Here is a 27,494-nt window from a genome sequence, read left to right as displayed (position 1 = left end):
TGTGTGGTAGAGCTGTTTATTAAACTTGTGGATTATAGCAGAGCATTTATGGAGGGAGATAATCTGAGACAAAGCCTAGGAAACGTCTAAGTTGGGCAAAATGCAGTATCTTAAACATTGGAGTTTAGTCACTGTTTATCAAAAGATTAACAGGAGAGAACTGAATTAGAATCTGTTCTGTCTTGAATGCTAGCCTATTGTTTGGCAAAAAGCCCATAAAAATTTGGGCTCACCCGCAGCAAATATTGTCCTTCTGTCTTGTTTTGCAAAACCCAGCTTAGTTTCTGACAGGATTAGAAGGTCCTCAGTCGTATTTATTGGATCAGTTAGTCAATTGCGGTCAAAGTCTTATGAGAGAATTATATAACATTAGTAATAATATTAATAATAACAATAGCTACTCTTCGTGAGCACTTGAAGTAATCAGATAGTATGTGCATTCATTATTTCTAGTGTCTGCAAAAGATTCCTCATTGTGAGTAGAAATACCACCCTCATTTTGTAGGTGGGAAAACTGAGACTCAGAAGTTAAGTGACTTGTCTTAGGTTGAACAGGTCATTAATGGAAAAACTGCAATTTGAAACCAGATTTGTCCTCAAAGCTTACATTTTTATTCTTTATTTTGGTTTTAGTGAGCTAGACGGATTTCAGAGATAAGGAAGATAGAGAGATGAGAGAATTACAATATGAATACATAGGACCTTTGTGTGTGTCCAGCCTTCCCTAACTTCCCGTCTCAAGTATCATCTCTGTTTTAGTTTGTTAGAGCTGCTATCACAAAATATGCTAAACTGTGTAATTTACAAACAACAGGAATTTATGGCTCACAGTTCTAGAGGCTGGAAAGTCCAAGATCAAGGTGAGAGCAAATTCAGTGTTTGATGAAGACTCATTCTCCATAGATGGTGCCTTTTTGCCATGTCCTCACATGGGAGAAGGGCAAAAAGCTTTCAAGCCTTTTTTTAATAAGGGCATTAATTTCATGCATGAGGGCAGAGCCCTTTTAACCTAATTACCTCCCAAAGGCCTTACCTCTTAATGCCAACACATTGGGGATTTGATTTTAACCTCTGAGTTGATGGGGTGGGGAGAGGGGAGGACACATTCATTCAAACTGTAACAATCCCCATCCCTTTTATTCCCTATCACTGTACTATGTTTATTTCTTCATGATAGCCACCACAGTGTATAATTAAGTGTGTACTTCAATGCTCCTTTGTTTTCTGTTTGACTCCCAAGCCAGATTTTAAGTTCCATAAATATGGAGACCAGTTACATATTACTCACTGTTGGATTACCTGGAGAGTAATCCATGATGTGCACTAAAAAATTGCTATTTTTTAAGTAATTGAAAGAACTTAAGTAACTGCTAATTGTTAAGTAATTTGCTCTCCAAATTAAACTTTGGAGAGCAGACTATAAGACAGGAAATAGATAAAGAGATGTTTCAGATAGCACCGAATTTTCAAGCAAGGGTAATTGGGAGAATTGTCCTGACATCAACTGCAAATAGGGAAGTCAGGAAATCAGGTTTCTCTTAGGCACTGAAAGTGGGGAAGGAGGGAGTTTGTGTGTAGTCATGAATAGTCCAAGGTGACAGCAAGAAATCCAAAAGTAATAACTAACAGGAGTGCAAAAAGTCAAGTTCTACAGAAAGGTTAAACCTGGAGCTACGGATCAGCGAGTCATCCCTCCAGGTTGTAATTAATTCCCTGAGACTCCGTGAATGCTAAGGAGATAAGGAAAATGATTGATGAGAGTAGAAAGACCAACACACTGACAACCAAACTATAAGGAATACTTATATTTACCACACCTGGGGAGGAAAAACTAGCTGAAAAGAGACACATGTCTTCTTCACCTGCCCTGATACATCCAGACAACACAGATCCACCTTTCAACGCTCGGGTCAAGGGCAAAGCCCTTTGCCATCCCTTCCCCCAGGGAGAGCTGACCAGTCCATCCTTGGTGATAGCTGACCTGGATTGTCATTGATCAAAGCACCAGATTTCCTTTATCACAGTCAGAGTGTTTGTTCTTCCTCTGGTAGAGTTATCCCTCTTAATATTCTCAGTGCCAACATCAAAAGAGCTCAATGAGCATTGGCTGACTAATACTGACTGAAGAAGAGTAGAGAAGCAGGAGGAGAAAAATGACAATGGCACATCATGAATAATAAATAAAAGAAGAGGAATTGTCAAATGTTGTGAAGAGGCCGAGAAAATGTTCGATGAAACAGATATTGTCTAAATTTTCCTGCATTTCTGATACTAATAGCAACCATGTATCAATTGCATACTCTGTCGAGGCTAGCCCTTTACAAGCATTTTCTCATTTGATCCTTAGAATAAACTTCTGAAATGTCTTTAATTATCTTCATGTAATAGATGTAAACACTAAGTCCCACAGAAGTTAAACGACTTGCCCAAGCTCATTCAATAAGATGAAATGGGATTTAATATCAGTTCTGCCCCCAAACCTCTGTGACTAACCACCAGTCACTGTCTTCTCCAATTTAAATTACTTAAAAATTATTAAGACATTGCTCAGTGATGTTTGGGACTGTGTCCAGGTTACTAAGAGTCTATTTCTCCCTCTCTGTCTAATCAATACTACATTTCTTCAACTTGGTTCTCTATATAAAAAGAAACGTAACTGTAATGTAGAACAAAAGGATCTTCCTAACCTTATTTACTGCACTCATGAAATTGTAAAAGAAAATGTGCCATTATTATTTCAAATTCGTGAACACACAAAACATTCATTATTAGCTCTTCATCTAAAATAAGTAAGTCCGTAACAAAAAACAGCAGATAAATAAATGAGCCGTTGAGAGCCTGGTGAGTTTTTCTCTTTTCCTTCTCAGAAAGCAACTTTCTCAGCAGGGAGACTATATTCATAAAGCTTCAAAATCATTGAATTCTCAAGCACATATTCTTCCTTCAAGCATTCTTCTTTTCCTTATGATTTGTCCAAGCCATGAAACTAAAAGCTTTTCACAGGCTGAAATTGCTTAACATATGCTGCTAAGTGGTTTACTGAAGTCCACATTTTTATTCTCTCTTGCTTATTTGGCTCTCAATGTATACTATTTGAGAAAGGGAGAAGGAGGAGGAGCAAAAGCAGAAGGGAGGAGGAGAACGACATGATGGTTGGTATAGAAGTGGCCTTCAGATCATTTGTTTTAATTGTTTACCAAAGGCACAGGGAGGCCAGGAGCTAGTGGACTTAACTACACAGTTAACAAGGAATCAGGACTGGAATTCGAACCTCCTGAACACACCTGAGCTCAGACACAGAAAGCGAGATATGGATAAATGTATAGACTGGGATTTGGTAGAACCTGAAAATGAGAAACTATATAATTTCAATGGAACACTGCCTTAGTGGACGCTCTAATGTCTGGGAACCTGACTGAAATTCAAGTTCTGCAAAAACTAGATAAATTCTTGATCCCTCTAAGCCTGGGCAAAGGAAATAGTAACTGTTATGATAGCTAATGCTTATCAGGCACTTAGGATGCACCAGGCACTGTTTTAAGAACCTTATCTATGTTAGCCTTGAGAATTTACCTCACAAGCCTACAGATTTAATTCAGATAATAGTGTGGGTTAGGGCATTAGCCCAGACAGTTCTCAATAAATGTACAATTATTGGGTCAATAATTAAAAATATAAATATTTAATAATGAATCATCTAAATGTTAATGAAATTTATGGAAAAATATTTAATTATTGATATAATTAGATGAACTAATTTTTAATGATGATAAAATTAAAATTTTAAAGTTACATTTATGTGGCGAATGAATATTCTCACCAAACAAAGAAGCTCTCCTCCAAACATTTCTTCTTAAGCACGGCAAGATTTAGGTTTTATTTTAAATTCCAGTTCCTTATTTTGCTATTTCTGTTTCTTCTAAAGCAAAGATGTGCTTTAGGAAAGATCCACAGTATCCCAGGGAAATGGAAGAGTCAAATGAGAAATCTTTCTAAAGTTTTTCATTGAATGAGCAGATCCCTAAAGCACTTGACATTTTCCTCACTTCTAGGATAGGACAGAGAAGGTTTTTGTATATTTTTAGTTATTTATTTTTCAAATAGGTTCAAAAGAATTAATACCTTTGAACTATCTGCCGAGGACTTGGCAGATTAATCTGTCTGTGCACATTTCTCTGTTAGAGAAGTTAAATGCAGGTGAAATCCCACAGGTAGCCAGCTCTTCTCCCAACCAGCCTCATCTTCAGACAGCCCCTTTCATAGCTCTGGAGTCTTTGCAGCGTACGGTTTCAGACTGATGACTTTTGGCAAGTCCCCCTCTGCCTGTCTGTGTTTCACCAGGAAAATGTACCCATCCAGCCCACCAATTTGCTGAAACCACCCAGTGAATTGTGTTTGAACTCTGTCCCCTTCCTAAGGCCGATACTGATAAGTGACAGTTGCTTTACTCTGTTACATACTTTGTTGTAACCATGGTATTATGTGTCCTAAATATATCAGAATGTAGACAAGGTGCAGGATATAATTCTGAGTAGTGAGCTCGAGAATGACTGAGAAGTGATTCTTAGTCAGAGTATTTGTTAAACTGCATTGTAAGGCATTATGAACTGGTATGCTCATTGGATGCCTGTGTTTTACACTTGATCTTAGCCAAAAGGCCGAGAAGTGATGATGCCTGTATTTTAAATCTTTAATATTCTTATGCACAGAGTTAACGAGTGCTTTATAGTTGGGTGTTCCAAGATCTAGGGATCACAGGAAGGCAAGGAGCAGAAGCATGATAACATCGGTTGGCTTAAAGATAACTCAATTAGGTGTAAAAGCATGCTTTCCTTTGAAACATTAAAATACTGATAATACTTGCCAAGTAGATTAACTACATTATGTAATTTACATCACAAAAAGGTTCCTGTCTTTCAAGAAAATTGTCACCTCAGAATTTCATTCATAGAAAACTAACTTTAAAATGGAAGTCCATAAGAAAATGTAGTTTTATTTACAAAAAAATAGATGCAGATAAGTTTTTGGAAACATACCCCAAATCATACCCATTTGTATGGGTATATAAGACAGCCCTGTTCAGTAATTTCACATCCAAAGTCAGGCTCTGAACAACGTGGGGCAGAAATTCAAATCTCTCTGAGACTCAAGGTCTTGATTTTCAACCTGAAAATTTCTGTAAAGATTTGTATCCTTCAAATAATTCCTACCTCATAGCATTACAAAAAAAGATTAAGTGAAAAACTAAAAATATATATATATACGTGAAAATTTTAGCACAACTTCAACATATTCTAAGCATACAAAAATAGTAGCTGTAACTATTAATACTACAAAATGCATAGCTAAAATTACACCTTAGACCAGAATACTTGCTAAAGAAAATCTGCCATCACAGATCTGAAATATTTTCAGTCCTCTCATTTCAGACAGAAGGCATCCAAAGTTCTATTATCCTTTTCAGCCACCTTCAAATAGTAACAGTAAAAACCAAGTTCTGAGAGAATAACTTACCATTTCCATGGCACAGTGTTTCACATATATCATCTCACTGAATACCCTCAGTGATCCCACCAGATGAGTAGTATCCATATTCACAGCTATGGAAACTGAAACTCAGGGTTTAAGTCATCTCTTTGAGGTCATCCTTCTACTAACGACCAGCTTAGTATTGCAACCCAGTTAGACTACTAATGTCGCTGCTCTTAAACTCTATTCCATGCTGGAAATAAAAGGGAAAGGCATTTGAATGGCAGAAAGGGAATGTGGAGTTAGAGCCTTTTTCTGCTTTAAATAAAGTTCATCTGGGTCAATGGTTCTCAATGTTTTTTTTAACTCAAAATTCTTTTGCACTCTAAGAAAAATACTAGGGGCCTCAAGAAACTCTTGTTTATATAGATTATACTTATTGCTAATTTCCATGTTACAAATTAAAGCTAAGAAAAGTTTTTGTTTTATTTTCTAATAATAAAACAGAATTTAAATTAAATAAGAATTTATTATTTGACAAAATAATTTCAAAATAATAATAAACACACTATCTTATATAGCATACTTTTATGAAAAATATTTGTTTTCCAAAACCAAACAAAACCCTTTAGCGAAAAGAGTAATTTCAACTCACATGTTTGCAAATCTCCTTAATGTCTGACTTGATACAAGACAGTTGAGCTGTCCTAGCTGCCTCTGCATGCAGTCTGTTGTGCTATCACACATCATGTAGCCTCTGGAAAACTCCACGGAATATATACAAGACAACGAGAGCAAAAAGAACAAATAACATCTTAGTATTATTATCGAAGTAGTCTGACTGCTGCACTCTCTGAAAGATTTCAGAGACCCTGAGAGGTCCCAGCCCACCCTTTAAGAACCAGTTTAGGTAAAATATTTAAGAGAACTGAGAAGCTCCCTAGCCAATGTCGGTCTGCAGTAATAATCCAAGTTTATCATTTAACTACTTGCTCATCCACAAAGGGTCTCTTTGTACTGTTTTGGGAAAGAATGATGAAAATTTATTAATGAAAATTCATCATTAGTATGATAAATGATATTATTTTAATATATAATTGTATATTATTATAAATTATAATAACATTTATCATTAATACATTTTCATTATTTTAGATAAATAATATTACTCATGTAAAATGTGTCAGAATTAGATTTACTTAACTGTATTCAGAGACCAAAAGTAATGTATTTCTATCTTCACAGAAAAAGAGAAGACAATCTTTTGTTGTACGAATGAAATGTAATTGAAGTACCAACCTATTTTAGTGTTTAAATCTGTTACATTGCTCAAGTGAAAGCAGTAGTCAAGTATTACCAGACATATCCCCTAATAAAATAGAGGGTAGAGGGTACCAGAAGAGCACTGGGAATCTTTAAAAAGATAAAGAAAATGTTATACAATATTTGGCTTTTTTTTTTTTTTTTTTTTTTTTTTTCTGAGACAGAGTTTCACTCTTGTTGCCCAGGCTGGAGTGCAATGGTGCGATCTCAGCTCGCTGCAACCTCCACTTACCGGGTTCAAGTGATTCTCCTGCCTCAGTCTCTCCAGTAGCTGGGATTACAGGGGCACGCCACCACACCTGGCTAACTTTTTGTATGGTTAGTAGAAATGAGGTCTCACCATGTTAGCCAGGCTGGTCTTGAACTCCTGACCTCAGGTGATCCACCCGCCTTGGCCTCCCAAAGCGCTGGGATTACAGGTGTGAGACACCGTGCCCCGCCAATAATTGGATAATTTAAAGACATTAGCAGTTATTTATAATATTTCATCTTCAAAATATCTCAGCTCCAAAATATGCTTGTTCTTCCTTGCTTTAAGAATCCAAGCCCAGAATTAAGATATTTGTAAGTCATATTTGGTTTTGTTAATTCATGTGTTCCAATTATTTTTGCCATACCATCCTATTTCAAAATAGCAATTTGTTTCTTAGTTATCTCTAACAACTTTTAAACTTAACATAGTACCTTAGGCGTTCTAGAAAAATTGTACACTAGTCAAAGCGATGTTAGCAGAACTAAATAAGTGAAGAATCAATATTACATCAAAGGGAAAAAAACCCACATTTTGTTAATTGAAAATATTTATGGAGTGTGAAAGAACATTAGCACTAAACGAAATTTGACCCCTATCACCCATAGAACCATACCCCCAAAAACAATCATTTGATTGCAAATTATGCAAAAGCTACACAATTGACATTCCCAGGTGTTGAATTTGATGAGAGAACATCCATGTTAACATTCATGTATTTCTCTCCAGCTAATTCTAGGTTGGATATTTTATCCATTTTAGAGGTGCTATCATCCTGCAAGTTTTTTTTTTTCTAACACCCAGAAGCTCTGAGGAAAAGAAAACACCTACAGGTTTTTTTTTATAAGAAAAAAAAAAGAGCTTAGATAGAAAGCATTGCCGAATAAGCACTGAGTTTTTCTGGGTTCCCCCAGGTTCTTCGCAGCAACAGCCTACTGGAGTCAACAGACTACTGGTTGCAGAATCAGAGGATGCCTTGCCAAATTGGTTTTATAGAAGACAAGTCTGAAAACTGTGCTTCTGTAAGTATACAGAATTCTTGGGATGTTGTGTGATAACTGTGCTTCTGTAAGTATACAGAATTCTTGGGATGTTGTGTGATAAAGCAGGGAAACGGGCACAGGTACCCATGTTTAGGACCAAAAGTTTCATAATTCATTTAATACCAAGTAGAGAAAATATTCCTTTGAAAATATGTAACTGTTTTATATGGACTGTTAACAAAATAGCATGCAGAGCTAATGTTTCTACCCCCATTTTGCTCATTTTAACAGGTAAAGTTATCTAATAGAAAAAATGTTTATATTTTCAAAAATGACTAAGAAAAAGATTCAGAAATAGAATTGTATGATGAGAAGTAAAAAGCCATTCAACAACTCTCTTGTATTCTTTTCAGTATATTTTACATCACCTGCTAGTAGATATTTTCTAATATGAAAAGTGTCTATAAATGTTCCATCATTCTTATATGTTACAGTCATTATTGGAAAACCTTCATAAAAACTTTTCAACCTAAAAAATAAACAGGCGTACAATTTAATATATCGAAGCTGAGCCTTACATACGAAACTTTCTTTTCCAAAGGAAAAGATATTCTTCCAGATAAACAATATACTTCTTTTAGCTTGGAATGTCATTAGACACTATTGTAGAATGTGTTCCTTCCCATAGGTTAGCGAAAGCTGTATGTTTCGTTTTGATTGAAATCACCTAGCTCTAATGGGGTCATGATTACAGAGATTGGGGGAGAGTGTTTCCAAAGAGGAGAAAAATGTAATTCGCATGACTAAATTGAGAGCATCAGCTCTGAGCTATTCCTGGAGGTAAGTTGCATGCCAGCATTTCTGTTAAAAGAAACAAAAAAGGAAGCTGAATATGGGATAGGGAGGCTTTTTATATATAATGAGCAGAACTAAAGAACCAGAACTGGCAGACAGAGGATGTTAAACATTTTCACACTGCACAAGAAATGCAGAGTCCATTCAATAGATTTAAGTCAATCCCTTTGTTTAGGCAAAGGTTTATGATTCTGCCACTTTTAGTGCTTTTGATACCTTGTGCAGAAAATTAGTTGCTGGCTAGGATTCTTTGGGGAAAACACAAAGAATTAAGTGGCAAAATTTTAAGTGATATCGTCTTTGCAAATTCAGTTCTGAGATGAGTTGGAAAATTCAGGCATTTGCGGACACAGATCTCTAGTTACACAGCTATAAATTGTAAAATGGAGAGGAAGAGCTATCAGCAGACGCACTTTGGTCAAAGCTGTCATTTGAACAGCCCCTAATAAAAAGTCTCTCAGGAGAACTCACTAAAGTTGAGGCACTAAAACTTGTGTAGTGAAAGGCAAAGAGTATATGTTGGGAGTCTGGATTTCAGAGCTACAATTAGAATGCTAACTTTAAATTTGTAGTCCCTTTATAGTGTCAGATGGTATCAGTGTGGTTAAGCTGATTCATCACGCCTTTATGATTCACCCTATTCCTTCCAAAATGGGAAAAACCTATACACAAGTAAGAGGTGCATTGGAAGATTCATTTGCTCCCAATAGTTTGTAATAATTGAAATTTCCACAAAAATGAAAACTTGAATTTAAAAAGTTGAACTCATAAAAGTCGAGAATAGAATGGTGGTTGCCAGGGACTGAGATAATGGATTCGGGAAGGTTGAGAAGATATTAGTCAAATGATACAAAATTTCATTTAGATGGAAGGGATAAGTTTAAGAGGTCTATGGCAGAACATGGTGACTATAGCTGGTAGCAATACGTTGTATTCTTGAAAAATGCCAAAAGAATGGATTTTAAGTGTTCTCAACCAAAAAAAAATGATAACTATGTGAGTTAATGCATATGTTCATTAGTTCAATTTAGCCATTCCAGACTGTATATACTATATATTTCAAAATAGCTTGTTGTATACAATAAGTATATTCAATTTTATTTGTCAATTTCAAACTTAAAATAAAACATTTTTGAAAAGTATCCAGGACTCTAAACCTAAAGGAGATCTCAGGGTCACTGTGAAAAACTAACCCTAATCTCTCACAAGTGACCTATAGTTACTTTTCTTAATTTCCAAATCCCCTGTCTTTCTGGCCTGGCACGTATTTCTAGGATGGGTAGAAGAAACTTGTATGTCCAGAGTTGCACATTCCTGAAGGGAAATTATTACTTACAGAAGAAATAGAAGTAAAGCATAGAGGTGATGGACTACGACAAGGAATTCATGAGCAAAATAGCTACGCAGAAGCAGTGACCAAAATCATCAAGGAATAAGGACTTAATTCCTTTTCAAAACCAGTTCTCCACATCAGCATGCAAATGAAAGTATAATTTAAAGAGGGAAAATAGATTATATTTTAATATAATATTCTCATTAAAGTTTAATTTTAAGAATAGTTTTATAAAATCATCCCAAACTTAAATGTCTTTACATATAATCACAAGAGAATCTGAGGAACTTGTAGCAATTCAGTTATTATTGCTTTGTAACCTGTAACCTGTTCATAACTCTGGAGGGACCCAACTCCAGGTTATTCTTACTTCTTTAACTTATTTCATCCTGACCAAAATTAGTAGCCAACATTTTCATATCCAGTTGTGATTGGTTTGGTATTCACTGTAATGAACTTCTAGTGTTTAGACGTGTGGTTTCTTTGATCTCAGTATGTCAGTGGTAGCAAAGTTTCCTGAATTCAAAATGTCCACATAATATTTTTATTGAGGGACAGTCTCAGACTTGGAAAATATTCAGGGTGTTGTATGCATATTTCAGTACCCCTGTTTGTTCTCAAGCATCAAATGATGAGTTATAGTCATTTCTGCAGTGGGAAACTGCACTTATTTCACAGTTAATGTAAGAAGTCTTAGTGTAAGAGCAGTTTGGAGCAGCTAGAAATATGATAGGCATGTGGAAAAGGAACCACTATCCAGGAAGTCTGGCTCAGAAGTCCCCTGAAGGCATCTTCAATAGTATTTCAAAAGGTATCTGTATTAGTCTGTTTACATGCTGCTGATAAAGAAATACCCAAGACTTGGTAATTTATAAAGAAAAAGAGGTTTAATGAACTCACAGTTCCATGTGGCTGGGGAGGCCTCACAATCATGGTGGAAAGCAAAAGGCACAACTTATATGGTGGCAGGCAAGAGAAAATGAGAGCCAAGCAAAAGGGGAAATCCCTTATAAATACATCAGCTCTCGTGAGGCTTCTCCACCACCACAGGAAGATTATGGGGGAAACCACCGCCATGATTCAATTATCTCCCATTGGGTCCCTCCCACAACACATGGGAATTATGGGAGCTGCAATTCAAGATGAGATTTGGGTGGGGACAGAGACGAACCATATCAGTATCAAATATAAAAACTGTGCTTATGTGTTTCTAATTAAAGTCTCCTACCAAACAATATAATTTTATTTCTTTTTCTAATTTGCTATTCTGAAAAAATATTCTCATATACTAACCTTCACGGCATTTTTTAAACCTCATTATTTAAAAGAAAGGAAATGAGGAGTAGGATAGTGGAATTGGAAGCCAATCTCCAAAACCCAAGAGCTGAGACATTATCTTGATAGAGGTCCTTCACATAAGTGGTAGGAATTGGACTTGTCAGTTCCCGACCTTTTTTTTTTTTAATTAAAGGTTAAATTAGGCCAGGCATTGTGGCTCATGCCAATAATCACAGCACTTTGAGAGGCTGAGGGAGGAGAATTTCTTAAGGCCAGGAGTTCAAGAGCAGCCTAGGCGACATAGTGAGATCCCATCTCTACAAAAAATTTAAAAATTAGCTGAGCATGGTGGTGCATGTCTGTAGTCCCAGCTCCTCAAGAGGCTGAGGCAGAAGGATTACTTGAGCTCAGGAGTTTAAGGCTGAAATTAGCTATGATCCCACAACTGCAATCCGGTTGGGGTAACAGAGTGTGACTCTGTTTCAAAAAAAAAAAAAAAAAAGCTAAATTAGTTCTACAAAAACCTTCTACTGCTTTTCTCCATTTACTAGAATTTAATTTTTGACTTTTCAGAAAACATCTTTTGGTTTCATACTTCATTAACATTACCTTGACCATTCATATTTATTCTATTCAGAGTTACTGTCAGGATCTTTTTGTATTGATTATTTGAAGACTGCCAGCTATCATCCCCCAAACAAATTATACCTTTATTTCTAGCATGCACTTTAATTGATGAATGACACTATTTAAAAATGTGTCGTATTTGCCTTAAATTTGTAAATAAGCACATAAAGCCCTCAAGCAGCCTTCAGCATTCCTCATATGATATTGCAAAACTGAGATGTTTTATAGCTGCTCTGTGAGTCTTCTATGCTAACGCAATCCAGTGGGAATAATGACAAAATGATATCTCAGACAATTCGTATTTTATATGATTTTTTCAAATATACCTGAGCCCTATTTGACACACACCACAGTTGGTAAGTTGTTCTATGGAAGAATCTAGACTCACATGATCAAAAAACATATTAATATTATAATATATTATAATTATAATAATTATATATTATATCCTAATTATAATGATGTAATATATATTTTATTAGAATAATCATATATAATATAATAATTCTACATACTATATAACATAATAATTATAGAACTTTGAAAGGACATTTTAAATTATCTAGTGCAAGTAGTTACCAAGTTTTCAAGGAGCCTGTAGTGTTTTCTTCTTTAAAAATCAAGTTTCAAAATTATTACTTCTTTAAATTTAGACTTACTGAAAAATTGCAAGAAGAGTGCAAAGGATCCCCAGACTCTTTAATTTTTTTTTTTTTTTTTTGAGACAGAGTCTTGTTCTGTCACCCAGGCTGGAGTACAGTGGTGCGATTTTGGCTCACAGCAACCTCGGCCTCCCAGGTTCAAGCAATTCTCCTGCCTCAGACTCCCAAGCAGCTGGGACTACAGGCACACTCCACCACACCCAGCTAATTTTTTTGTATTTTTAGTAGAGAAGGGGTTTCACTATGTTGGCCAGGCTGGTCTCGAACTCGTTACCCACCCACTTGGCCTCCCAAAGTGCTAGGATTACAGGCGTGAGCCACCGCACCTGGACAGACTCCTCAAATTTTTACATTTTTCCACATTTGCTTTATCCTTTTCTCTGCATATATATGCATCTGTGTAAATGTACGTATATAAATTTTTTATGGAAAATCTTGAGAATGAATTGCAGACACGATGTCCCTTTATTTCTTTTTTTTTTTTAATACTTTAAGTTCTAGGGTACATGTGCACATCGTGCAGGTTTGTTACATATGTATACCTGTGCCATGTTGGTGTGCTGCACCCATTAACTCATCATTTACATCAGGTATATCTCCTAATGCTATCCCTCCCCACTACTCCCTCCCCACAACAGGACCCGGTGTGTGATGTTCCCCTTCCTGTGTCCAAGTGATCTCATTGTTCAGTTCCCACCTATGAGTGAGAACATGCAGTATTTGGTTTTCTGTCCTTGTGATAGTTTGCTGAGAATGATTATTTCCAGCTGCATCCACGTCCCTACAAAGGACATGAACTCATCCTTTTTTATGGCTGCATAGTATTCCATGGTGTATATGTGCCACATTTTCTTAATCCAGTCTGTCACTGATGGACATTGGGGTTGATTCCAAGTCTTTGCTATTGTGAATAGTGCTGCAATAAACATACGTGTGCGTGTGTCTTTATAGCAGCATGTCTTATAATCCTTTGGGTATATCCCCAGTAATGGGATGGCTGGGTCAAATGGTATTTCTAGTTCTAGATCCTTGAGGAATCGCCACACTGTTTTCCACAATGGTTGAACTAGTTTACAGTCCCACCAACAGTGTACAAGTGTTCCTATTTCTCCACATCCTCTCCAGCACCTGTTGTTTCCTGATTTTTTTAATGATTGCCATTCTAACTGGTGTGAGATGGTATCTCATTGTGGTTTTGATTTGCATTTCTCTGATGGTGAGTGATGATGAGCATTTTTTCATGAGTCTGTTGGCTATATGAATGTCTTCTTTTGAGAAGTGTCTGTTCATATCCTTTGCCCACTTTCTGATGGGGTTGTTTGTTTTTTTCTTGTAAATTTGATTGAGTTCTTTATAGGTTCTGGATATTAGCACTTTGTCAGATGAGTAGATTGCAAAAATGTTCTCCCACTCTGTAGGTTGCCTGTTCACTCTGATGATAGTTTCTTTTGCTGTGCAGAAGCTCTTTAGTTTAATTAGATCCCATTTGTCAATTTTGGCTTTTGTTGCTGTTGCTTTTGGTGTTTTAGACATGAAGTCCTTGCCCATGCCTATGTCCTGAATGTTATTATCTAGGTTTTCTTCTAGGGTTTTTAGTTTTAGGTCTAACATTTAAGTCTCTAATCCATCTTGAATTAGTTTTCCTATAAGGAGTAAGGAAAGATCCAGTTTCAGCTTTCTATTTATGGCTAGCCAATTTTCCCAGCACCATTTATTAAATAGGGAATCCTTTCCCCATTTCTTGTTTTTGTCAGATTAGTCAAAGATCAGATGGCTGTAGATGTGTGGTATTATTTCTGAGGACTCTGTTCTGTTCCATTGGTCTATATCTCTGTTTTGGTGCCAGTACCATGCTGTCTTGGTTACTGTAGTGTGTAGTATAGTTTGAAGTCAGGTAATGTGATGCCTCCAGCTTTGTTCTTTTGGCTTAGGATTGTCTAGGCAATGTGGGGTCTTTTTTGGTTCCATATGAACTTTAAAGCAGTTTTTTCCAATTCTGTGAAGAAAGTCTTTGGTAGCTTAATGGGGATGGCATTGAATCTATAAATTACCATGGGCAGTATGGCCATTTTCAAAATATTAATTCTTCCTATCCATGAGCATGGTATGTTCTTCCATTTGTTTGTGTCCTCTTTTATTTCACTGAGCAGTGGTTTGTAGTTCTCCTTGAAGAGGTCCTTTACATCCCTTGTAAGTTGGATTCCTAGGTATTTTATTCTCTTTGAAGCTATTGTGAATGGGAGTTCATTCATAATTTGGCTCTCTGTTTGCCTGTTACCGGTGTATAAGAATGCTTGTGATTTTTGCACATTGATTTTGTATCCTGAGACTGCTGAAGTTGCTTATCAGCTTAAGGAGATTTTGGGCTGAGATGATGGGGTTTTCTAAATATACAACCATGTCATCTGCAAACGGGGACAATTTGACTTCTTCTTTTCCTAACTGAATACCCTTTATTTCTTTCTCTTGCCTGATTGCCCCACCCAGAACTTCCAACACTATGTTGAATAGGAGTGGTGAAAGAGGGCATACCTGTTTTGTGCCAGTTTTCAAAGGGAATGCTTCCAGTTTTGCCCATTCAGTATGATATTGGCTGTGGGTTTGTCATAAATAGCTCTTATTATTTTGGGATTCATTCCATCAATACCGAATTTATTGAGAGTTTTTAGCATGAAGAGCTGTTGAATTTTGTCAAAGGCCTTTTCTGCATCTATTGAGATAATCATGTGGTTTTTGTCTTTGGTTCTGTTTGTATGCTGGATTATGTTTATTGATTTGCGTATGTTGAACCAGCCTTGCATCCCAGGGATGAAGCCCACTTGATCATGGTGGATAAGCTTTTTGATGTGCTGCTGGATTCAGTTTACCTGTATTTTATTGAGGATTTTTGCATTGATGTTCATCAGGGATATTGGTCTGAAATTCTCTTTTTTTTGTTGTATCTCTGTCAGGCTTTGGTATCAGGATGACGTTGGCCTTGTAAAATGAGTTAGGGAGGATTCTCTCTTTTTCTATTGATTGGAATAGTTTCAGAAGGAATGGTACCAACTCCTCCTTGTACCTCTGGTAGAATTCGGCTGTGAATCCATCTGGTCCTGGACTTTTTTTGGTTGGTAGGCTATTAATTATTGCCTCGATTTCAGAGCCTGCTATTGGTCTATTCAGAGATTCAATTTCTTCCTGATTTAGTCTTGGGAGAGTGTAAGTGTCCAGGAAATTATCCATTTCTTCCAGGTTTTCTAGTTTATTTCCATAGAGGTGTTTATAGTATTCTCTGATGGTAGTTTGTATTTCTGTGGGGTTGGTGGTGATATCCCCATTATCATTTTTTATTGCATCTATTTGATTCTTCTCTCTTTTCTTCGTTGTTAGTCTTGCTAGAGGGCTATCAATTTTGTTGATCTTTTCAAAAAACCAGCTTCTGGATTCATTTATTTTTTGGAGGGTTTTTTGTGTCTCTATCTCCTTCAGTTCTGCTCTGATCTTAGTTATTTCTTGCCTTCTGCTCGCTTTTGAATGTGTTTGCTCTTGCTTCTCTAGTTCTTTTAATTGTGATGTTAGAGTGTCAATTTTAGATCTTTCCTGCTTTCTCTTGTGGACATTTAGTGCTATAAATTTCCCTCTACACACTGCTTTAAGTGTGTCCTAGAGATTCTGGTGTGTTGTATCTTTGTTCTCATTGGTTTCAAAGAACATCTTTATTTCTGCCTTCATTTCGTTATGTAGCCCGTAGTCATTCAGGAGCAGGTTGTTCAGTTTCCATGTAGTTGAGCGGTTTTGATTGAGTTTTTTAGTCCTGAGTTCTAGTTTGATTGCACTGTGGTCTGAGAGACAGTTTGTTATAATTTCTGTTCTTGTACATTTGCTGAGGAGTGCTTTACTTTCAACTATGTGGTCAGTTTTGGAATAAGTGCGATGTGGTGCTGAGAAGAATGTACACTCCGTCGATTTGGGGTGGAGAGTTCTGTAGATGTCAATTAGGTCCGCTTGGTGCAGAGTTGAGTTCAATTCCTGGTTATCCTTGTTAACTTTCTATCTCATTGATCTGTCTAATGTTGATAGTGGGGTGTTAAAGTCTCCCATTATTGTATGGGAGTCTAAGTGTCTTTGTAAGTCTCTAAGGACTTGTTTTATGACTCTGGGTGCTCCTGTATTGGGTGTATATATATTTAGGATAGTTATCTCTTCCTGATGAATTGATCCCTTTACCATTATGTAATGGCCTTCTTTGTCTCTCTTGATCTTTGATGGTTTAAAATCTGTTTTATCAGAGACTAGGATTGCAACCCCTGCGTTTTTTTGTTTTCCATTTGCTTGGTAGATCTTCCTCTATCCCTTTATTTTGAGCCTCTGTGTGTCTCTGCATGTGAGATAGGTCTCCTGAATACAGCAAACTGATGGGTCTTGACTCTTTACACAATTTGCCAGTCTGTATCTTTTAATTGGACCATTTAGTCCATTTACATTTAAGGTTAATATTGTTCTGTTTGAACTTGATCATGTCATTATGATATTAGCTGGTTATTTTGCTCGTTAGTTGATGCAGTTTCTTCCTAGCATCGATGGACTTTACATTCTGACATGTTTTTGCAATGGCTGGTACCTGTTGTTCCTTTCCATGTTTAGTGCTTCCTTCAGGATCTCTTGTACGGCAGGCCTGGTGGTGACAAAATCTCTAAGCATTTGCTTGTCTGTAAAGGATTTTATTTCTCCTTCACTTATGAAACTTAGTTTGGCTGGATATGAAATTCTGCATTGAAAATTCTTTTCTTTAAGAATGTTGAATATTGGCCCCACTCTCCTCTAGCTTGGAGAGTTTCTGCCAAGAGATCTGCTGTTAGTCTGATGGGCTTCCCTTTGTGAGTAACCCAACCTTTCCTTCTAGCTGCTCTTAACATTTTTTCCTTCATTTCAACTTTGGTGAATCTGACAATTATATGTCTTGGAGTTGCTCTTCTCAATGAGTATCTTTGTGGCATTCTCTGTATTTCCTGAATTTGAATGTTGGCCTGCCTTACTGGGTTGGGAAATTTCTCCTGGATGATATCCTGCAGAGTGTTTTCCAACTTGGTTCCATTTTCCCCATCACTTTCAGGCACACCAATCAGACATAGATTTGGTCTTTTCACATAATCCCACATTTCTTGGAGAAGTGTAGAGCAAAAAAGAGTAAAAAGAAATGAACAATGTCCCTTTATTTCTACACACTTCAGTGTGGAACCTGAATACATAAAACCAGGATTGAACCCAGACCCGCAGGAATCTTAGTTCAGGCTCTTAGTTGAGTACCCACTGTACCCATTGTACAGTGGGTACTGAATTAATTATTTGAATATTTATTTAACAATATTTAAGGAGGAGCTGAATGCTATCTACAGAAAAGATAGATGACTTCTGCTAATGGCAGAAATCATCCAGCCTCTGAGCAAAATAAAGGTCCTATATTCCTCTGGACCCACTCACTTTAGGAAGCAGTTTCAGCGTCAAGAGTTACCTGAGCAAGCAGCAGGCTGTGGAGGGCAGTGAGAGGCAGCTCTCAGCCACCGCCATTCAGGGCTTCTTCCTGCCAATGTCAGCCAGTAACACACTGTGAGAGAGACCCTTGGATAAGTTCTGTTTCTTCCATTTTAACATATTTTCAGGGATTTTCGTGCCCATCCCCCTTAGGTGAGTGCAGAAGGGACCTCCTGGGGAGGCTTGCTTCTTAATCCAGATCTAAAGAAAACAGACAAAGCAAGGCAACTGAGTGAAGCAGAGCGGGAAGCCCCAAGCCTATCTGGGTAGCCTCTCCTGTGCAGCAGTTCCTGGGGCACCTTAGGAAATCCAGCAGACCCAGAGTAAACTTTTTTACTTTCAGTCAAATGAAATTTCTACTAAACTTTATCAAACCTCTTGAAGACAATGAATTAGGTTTCTTTGGTGGATTGGGGGAAAAGCATGACACAGAATGTCGGTTGAGAAAAGAGTCACTCATCACAGCAGCCAGGTGACTCAACATCCATGAAGGTTGTGTGGAAGAAACAGAAACCAAGAAAAGTGAAACATGAAACTGAAGTGCAGTGGCTCACACCTGTACTTGTAGCACTTTGGGAGGTCGAGGTAGAAGAATCACTTGAGCCCAGGAGTTTGAGGCCAGCCTGGGCAAAAGAAACGAGTCCCCCATCTCTACAAAATATTTAAAAAATTACTTTGGATGTGGTGGCAAGCACCTGCAGTCCCAGCTATTTGTGAGGTTGGGGTAGGAGATCACTGTAGCCCAGGAGTTCGAGGCAGCAGTGAGCTATGATCGCACCCTTGCACTCCAGCCGGGGTAACAGATGAGACCCTGTTTCAAAACAAACACACACAAAAAAATGAGGAACTTTTAGTAAACAACTTGAAGGCTAAACTTGAAGTGAATTGCCAAATAATGCAGCATTAATTTAGAGTATATTCAGTAAATACCGTATGGAGTGCAGGCTTTAGACTTACTCCATACATTTATCAACATCTTGGATCCTGAAAGTATTAAAGAAAAAGTTTTTACAAATTTACTTGTATTTAAATGTACTCCAAATTAGAACTTATGTTGTAAGTAGAATTCTACAGAGTAAAAATTAAGATCATTGACTTTATTTTACTTGCTCAAATAATTACAATATGTAAGAATTAGGTAAGCAGAGTGAGACTTCCAATAATTAATACTATGAAAAGTAATTTATAGTGAAATATAGGTGATTGTTTATATGACTATTTAATATCATGCAACTGCAGAAACCAATTTTAAAATGTCTATACTTCAGTAAATAACATAAACATAATTTAAAAACCAAATGACAATTGTGTTTTTAAAAAGGCAAGCAACGTATTTGACAAACTCAAGTATTAATCTCAATAAGTAATGAGTTTCTGTAACATGATATGAAAAAATGAAAATTCCAGTAGCAAAGTTTGCAAAAGCCATATGTAAAGGTACAACTGTTAGCATACACATGAGAAAAATAAGCTTCTCTGGTAATCAAAGAGATGCAACTATAACTATTAGACCATTTATTCCGAGTAAATTGCTCAAGAGCTTTGAAATTATTACACCCAATATTAGTGTAACCACAGTACAGAGGACACTCAGCAACTGACAGGGGTAGTATAAATTGATAAAGTTGTACAATCTTTCTGGAGGATAATTTCGTAATGTGTTCTACTCAAAGCATTTAAAATGTATGACTATTGATCCACTTCTAAGGATATATTTTAAAGAAATGACCAGAGTTGCATGCAGACTGGTATAAAATATGGTTGTGGTACAAAATGGTATATCTAAGCAAACAGACTAGTTCAATTTAGAACCTGGGTCTGGAGTCAGACCACTGGTTTGAACCCCATAGCCTCCCCTTTCCAGCTATGTAGTTTTGAGTGAGTTTAGTCTTTCTCTGCCTCAGGTTCCTTATCTGCAAAATAGAGATAATAATTGTATTTACCTCATAGATTCAAGGATGAAGGGTGTTATCACTTTTAAAATGCTAGAACAGTGCCTACACACAGTGAGCATCAGATAAGTATTCAATATACTTAACAACAGGTGATGGCAAGACTTAAGAGAGAATTTACAGCCCCAGCAGTATAGGAATGATGAAATAAACTTTGGACATCTACATCATGAAGACTCATGCATCCTTCATAAACCAGATTTTCAAGAAATAATTAAACATATGGAAATTAAGGCCAACAATGTAACTGTATATAAAAAGTAGGCTACAAAATTGTACATGTATGTTAAACAGCATACGTTAATGAATTACATGAAGAAAAGAAAGAAATCAGGAATAACTGCAATGATTTTGGCTTGAGTTCCTGGGTGTATGGAAGCTCCTAGTGTATGGAATGGGAAGACTAAGGAGGGGAACAATGGGCTGGAGCTAGGAAGTGGTGATGATGCTGGATGTCCTTTAGTCATTCAAATGGAGAAGTCAAGAAAATAGTTGAGTGTTAAGTTGGAGTTATTGGCAATATCAGGGCAAGAGATAGACATTTGAGGGTCTTCAGAGTGACCATCAGAAAGTAAAGATCAGCTAACACGGGAGAGTGTGTAGACAGAGAAAGCAGCTTGTGCTGAATTCTGGGCCACTCTCATTAAAAGTGCTTGGCCATTCTCTCAGAGGTACAATGAAGCGCTGGTGCCAATCCTGCTGAAACTACTCCAAAAAATAAAGGAGAAGGGACTCTCCCCTAACTCTTTCTGTGTAGCCAGCAATACTCTGATACCAAAATCTGGCAAACACACAACAACAACAAATTACATGCCGATATTGCTGATGAACATACATGCAAAAAAAACCCAACAAAATATTAGCAAACTGAATCCAACAGCACATCAAAAAGTTGATTCACTGCTATCAAGTAGGCTTTAATTTTAAGATGCAGGGCTGGTTGAACATATACAAATCAACTAATGTGATTCACCGCATAAACAGAATTAAAAACAAAAATCATACTATCATCACATAGATGCAGACAAAGTTTTCCATAAAATCCAACATCACTTCCTGATAAAAACTTTCAACAAACTAGTCATCAAAGGAACATACCTCAAAATAACAAGGGCCATCTCTGACAAAGCCACAGTCAACATTATACTTAAAGAACAAAAGCTGGAAGCATTCCCCTTAAGAACTGGAACAAGACAAGGATGCCCACTCTCACTACTTCTCTGGTACTGGACCTAACCAAAGCAATCGGGCAAGAGAAAGAAAGAAAAGGCCTCCAGATAGTAAAAAAAAAAGAAGTCAAACTATTTTTCTTCACTGATGATATGATTCTATACCTAGAAAATTCTAAAGACTCCACAAAAAGTCTCCTAGAGCTGATAAACAACTTTAATAAAGTTTTAGGATATAAAATCAATGTATAAAAATCAGTAGCGTTTCTATACACCAATAACACTCAAGGTGAGAACCAAATAAAGAACACAACACACACACACACACACACACACACACACACATCCATCTTAGGAGTACATATAACCGAGGAGGTGAAAGATCTCTACAAGAAGAACTACATATTACTGCTGAAAGAAATCATAGATGACACAAACAAATGTGAAAATCATCCTGTGTTCATGGATTGAAAGAATCAATATCATTAAAATGGCCATACTGCCCAAAGCAGTCTATAGATTTAATGCTACTATCAAATTATCAATGTCATTTTTCACACAATTAGAAAAAACTATTATAAAATTCATATGGAACCAAAAAAGAGCCTGCATAGCCAAAGCAATTCTAAGCAAAAACAACAAAGCTGGAGGCATTATATTACCCAACTCCAAACTCTATTACAAGGCCACAGTAATCAAAACAGGATGATACTGGTAGAAAAACAGACACATAGACCAATGGAACACAATAGAGAACCCAGAAATAAAGCTGTACATCTACCACCTCTGGTCTTCAACAAAGTCAAAAACAACAAGCAATGAGTAAAGGACTTTGTATTCAATAAATGGTGCAGGATAACTGAGTAGCCATATGTAGAAGAAAGAAACCAGACCCCTATATTTCACCATATATACAAAGTAATTGGGTATATACACAAAGTAATATAAATCATTCTATTGAAAAGACACATGTACTCATCTCTTCATCACAGCACTATTCACAATATCAAAGATCTGGAATCAAACCAGATACCCATCAATGGTGGACTGGGTAAAGAAAATGTGGTGTATATACACCACGGAATACTACACAGCTATAAAAGGAATAAAATCATATTCTTTGCAGACATAGATATAACTGGAGGCTTTTGTCCTGAGCTAACTACCACATGTTCTCACTTAGAAGTGGGAGCTAAACATTGGGTACACATGGACACAAAGATGGGAACAACAGACACTGGAGACTGCTAGAGATGGAGTGTGGGAAGGGGTAACACTTGGAAAACTACCTATCAGGTACTATGCTCAATACCTGGGTCGTGGGATTATTCTCACACCAAATCTCAATGACACACAATTTACCCGTGTAACAAACCTTCACATGTACCCACTAAGCCTAAAATAAAAGTTGGGGAAAAAAAACAAATGATGCATTTCACCAAAATAAAAAGAAAGTGCTCAGGCAATAATCTGCATGTCCCAGGGTCCCCAAAATAGCAAGACATGATTATTTTAGTATGTAAGCCTTATTTCAAATATATAATGAAATGTTTTATATATCTGGACATTTTTGCTGATAAAAATACAATTAGATGAATAAATCGAAGTGTGTTTTTAAAACTTGGGTTTTTATATCATTTCTCAACTATTTTTAAATTCATTTTGACAAAAGAGTACATTATTAAAATAGCTCAGAATAGCTTCAAGTTTCAAATTTTATGCAATTCCTGCGATGACAGCAATTATCCTCTGCAGGGAAAACCTGTCAATCAAGAAAAACAATAATAAACAATGTTTCTCATTAAAATACCTTTAAACTTCAAGGATACTGACTACATAATTTTCTATTTCTCTTCAGTAAAATTATTTGTTTGGATTAACATGTCTGTCTTAATCAGTTCTTCCAAAATCTTAGAAAAACTAGTTAGAAGGGATAGCTTAAAAAAGAAAAACACTTAGATTCTCAGGGTAAATTTTTTAAATAGAAGTAATTAAAGATGGATCTGACTAGTGACACCCCCAGGATGTATGTTTTTTTAGTTTAGAGACTCCAGAGTATTATTTCTTTCTTTTGTAAAAATAAGACAAGCTCACTCTAGAGGTTTGTTAGGAAATGAGAAAGTACTAAAAGCAGAAGCAAAATTTCTGTCTTTGCAAACTTACATATTGCACTTCTTTATAGACCAGAGACAGCTTTCATTTTATATTCCAGACAGCACCCAGCAGCACTACAGCATCTGTAATGTTGCTGGACACACACACACACACACACACACACACACACACATATACATAGTTGACCCCTGAACAACATGGGTTTGAATTGAACAGATCCACTTAGGAGCGGATTTCTTTCAACCAAACTCAGATGGAAAATAAAGTATTCACGGGATGCAGTTTTCATATGGGCAAGCTCCTCCCGGGCCAAATGTGGGACTTGAATATGCAGGAGATACTGGCGTGCTCAAGGGTGGGGAGAGGGGATTTGCGGGAGTGATGGTTTTGTTCTGGAACCGATCTCCAACGTACACTGAGGGACTTGCATATATTTCTGCTGAAACTGTGATTCTGATAAGCAAGCAGTTTACCTCATGAAAACTCAACAAAGAGAGTGATCCAAAAGATAAAAATTAATCCAGTAGGTGTATTTGCACCCAAGTATCCAATTCAAAGTCCTCTATATCTGTCCTCTCCACACTTTGCCTCCTGATTAGCCCTCACTCCCGATCACTGCTCTTCGTTAGAATGCTTGCCACTCTTCAAACATCTATGTTCCTTTGCTCATGTTTTACTAGTCTGAAGTCCCCTGGTACCCACTGGCTGCCCCATAAGTTCTTGCTGATGTTTTCAGTCCACCCACGTTCATGCAAAATTTTTAAACATTACTTAACACTTTAAAGCATTTCTTCTTCAGGACAATTCAGTGAGAAACATACTAAATTTTTAAATTCAGATTAATTCCTGGAAACTTACTGTAATTTCCTGCACTTACTTTATTGGGAACTGACAGCTGGTTTCTCAATTACTTTAATATCATGCTCCTTCAAAATTGCTCTGTCATAAAAGAGAACAAATGGTCATCATTGTTAATGAAAGTGCTATTCACCACTGCACTCTTATATTCTTGCATATAGTTCTCCATCCTATAAATACTTACGTTTCTCCAACTGCCCTTTTAAAAGCAAATAACAAAACAAAGAATATTTTTCTTTAGCTTCACTCCCTGTCAAACTGCCACTATGTCCCTTCTTCTTTTACTACCAAATTAAAATAATAATAAAAAGTATACTACCTCTGCTCTCTAGCTTATGTTTCTTATCATTTTGCTGAAATTTCTCTTATTAGTGTCACCAAATCTACTGACATGTTTTCACTGCTTATATTACTTAGCTCTTGGTAGAACTGAACCCACACCCCTACACAGCTTCTGAAAATTAGCTATTTTCTCCATGGCTTTAAAAGCACTAGTCTCTCTTTAATTCTTCTTCTACCTTTGGGATCATTACTTTTTCATCTCCATGCTGAACTTCCGCTTTCCCCACCAGGCACTTTAATGTGATGTTTCCCAAAGATCTTCCCAAAAGCCTGGTTGCTTCTCGCTCACTGCCCTCGTTCCATATCCCTGGTTTCAGCCACGGCTATTTATTCATAACCACCATCTCTGGACTGTAGACTTGATGCCCAGGTGCCTGTTAGGTACTCCCATCTGCACATGGCCAAAATGTCCTACTTCAACATGGCTAAAGGTAAATGTCCAAAAATATGTTCTGTCTTTCAGATTTCCCATTTCTATTGACAGTTTTGGAATCTACACGTTTTTCCTATCTATAATCCTGAGAAACACACCTTCTCCCTCACCCTTCATTGTAAATTCATTATCAAAGCTGTTTTGGTTTTGCAATTCTGGCTCTGTCTTTTCAGCCCCAGCATCGCTATTTTGTTGCTGAAAGCCCCACATATTTCTTCTCAATATTTAAAATGCAAAAATCAAAAGTGAACACAGAAAAAAAGCAAAAAGACCCCAGCAGCCTTGAAAAGTCACTGGTATCTTTTTCTCCCAAAATCCTCTGCAGCACCTAATTCCGAGATGTATTTTAACGTTACCATGGTATGAATAACTGCATTCCTAGTTCCCAACTGCCACCCTCAGCATCACATAATTCCTCCAGGGGCTGCTGAGTCAATCCAGTATCTAATTCAAGACCATGGCTCTTACTTTTTAATTGAACTGGATATTAATTCCAAAGGAGCTGATTCATCATCTTCATCCTAATTTTTTAAATGGCATGCAAAATGCCAGGCCAATGAAAAACACTTTGACATTGGCACATTTTGATATTGGAAACACTCTTACAATAATCATCTGTCATATCCAGTGATAGGACCAAAATAAAATATCGACTGGTGAATGTATTTGCACCATATGCTAAACAAATAGAATGTACAAGTGTTTTTCTATTCTGCCAAACTAAATGACTAAGCTTCCATTTGTGAAATCGCACAACCCAAGAGCTGTGATAAACCTGAGAAGATATATTGCCCATTCTACTCATTCTTCAGGTGAGAAAACAAAACAGCAATGAAGAAAAGAGATTTCTCAAGGCCACAGAGTAAATTAGTAGTAAAGCCAGGCCTGAAGCTTAAATCCACTAGCTCTTAGCGGTGAATACATCACTTTTAAAATATTCCGGTTCGTTCTCCGCTCCAAATATTATAATTTTAAGAAAATGTTTCATAAGGTACAATTGATTCATTATAGGATTATCATGTATATTTGAGGCTTAAGATATTTGCATTATTAATCCATGCTGAAAACCGAAAATTAGTATTATACAAAAGTACCTAGATATTTAGATTTTTGGTTATTCTCAATACACTCAAGATTGTCACACGCTTGTATCAATTTTAGAACATATTTATTACCTCAAAAGAAACTCCACTTTGCTTAGTCATCACGTCATCACTTCCTAAGCATACCATCTACCTTAGGCCCAGGCAACTGCTAATCTACTTCATGTCCCAATAGATTTGTCTATTTTTCTTTTTTCTTTTCTTTCTTTTTTTTTTTTTGATACAGAGTCTCACCCTGTCGCCCAGGCTGGAGTGCGATGGTGTTATCTTGACTCACTGCAACCTCCACCTCCTGGGTTCAAACGATTCTCCTGACTCAGCCTCTTAAGTAGCTGGCATTACAGGCACCCGCCACCACTCTCAGCTAATTTTTGTATTTTTAGTAGAGACAGGGTTTCACCATGTTGGCCAGGCTGGTCTCAAAATCCTGACATAGTGGTCCACCTGCCTCAGCCTCGCAAAGTGCTGGGATTACAGGCGTGAGCCACCACACCTGGCTGTTTTCTCTTTCCATAAATTTGTTTACTCATAAAAATTGCATCATACAATATGTGGCCTGTTGTGTCTGGATTCTTTCACTTAGCATGTTTTCAAGGTGATTCATGTCATATTATGTATCCATATTGTATTTCTTTTTATTGCTAAGTAGTATTGCATTGTGTGGGTTTTATTTATTCATAAGTTGAGGAAGGTTTGCATTGTTTCTACTTTTTGACTGTTACGAATAATACTGTTATAAACATTTGCCTACAAGTTTTGTGTGGAGATATACTTTTATCATTCTTTGATATAAACCCAGAAGTAGAATTGCTGGATCATACTACTATTTTGATCTCCATTTTTTATTTTAAAGTTTATTTTGTTTGATATTAGTGTAGTCACTCTAGCTTTCTAATTGTTGCTTTTTGCATGTTTTTTATTTTTAATCTGTATTTGCTTTCAACCTATTTATTTCCTTCAAACTCTACTGTGTCTTTTATTCACACCACATAATAGGATATTGATTTTTATCCAGTATTACAAACTCTGACTTTTGACTGGACTGTTTAATCTAGCTGCATGTTACCACTATTTTTAATATAGATGAATTACAGCTGCCATATGTTTTAGTTTGCCCTTCTGTCATTATAAAGGAATACCTGAGACTGGAAAATTTATCAAGAAGAGAGATTTAATTGGCTCACAGTTCTGCAGGCTAGATAGGAAGCATGGTGCTGGCATCTGCCCA

General features: G+C 36.7%; 1 protein-coding gene across 8 annotated transcripts in view; it reads left to right on the top strand.

Moving 5' to 3' along the window:
• Positions 1–27,494, top strand: part of SPHKAP (SPHK1 interactor, AKAP domain containing) — a 194,964-nt gene that overhangs the window by 64,128 nt on the left and 103,342 nt on the right. For all 8 annotated transcript variants that reach the window (XM_009183245.4, XM_009183248.4, XM_009183247.4 and 5 more), the window contains one exon: positions 7,957–8,064. In XM_009183245.4, coding sequence (XP_009181509.2) covers positions 7,957–8,064 — 108 coding nt within the window. The remainder of the gene's footprint in view (positions 1–7,956; positions 8,065–27,494) is intronic.

The sequence above is a fragment of the Papio anubis genome, chromosome 10 (assembly GCF_008728515.1).
Source record: "Papio anubis isolate 15944 chromosome 10, Panubis1.0, whole genome shotgun sequence".
Taxonomy (NCBI): Eukaryota; Metazoa; Chordata; class Mammalia; order Primates; family Cercopithecidae; genus Papio; species Papio anubis.
Note: the sequence above shows the minus strand (reverse complement) of the source record. Positions and strands in the feature narration are given on the sequence as shown.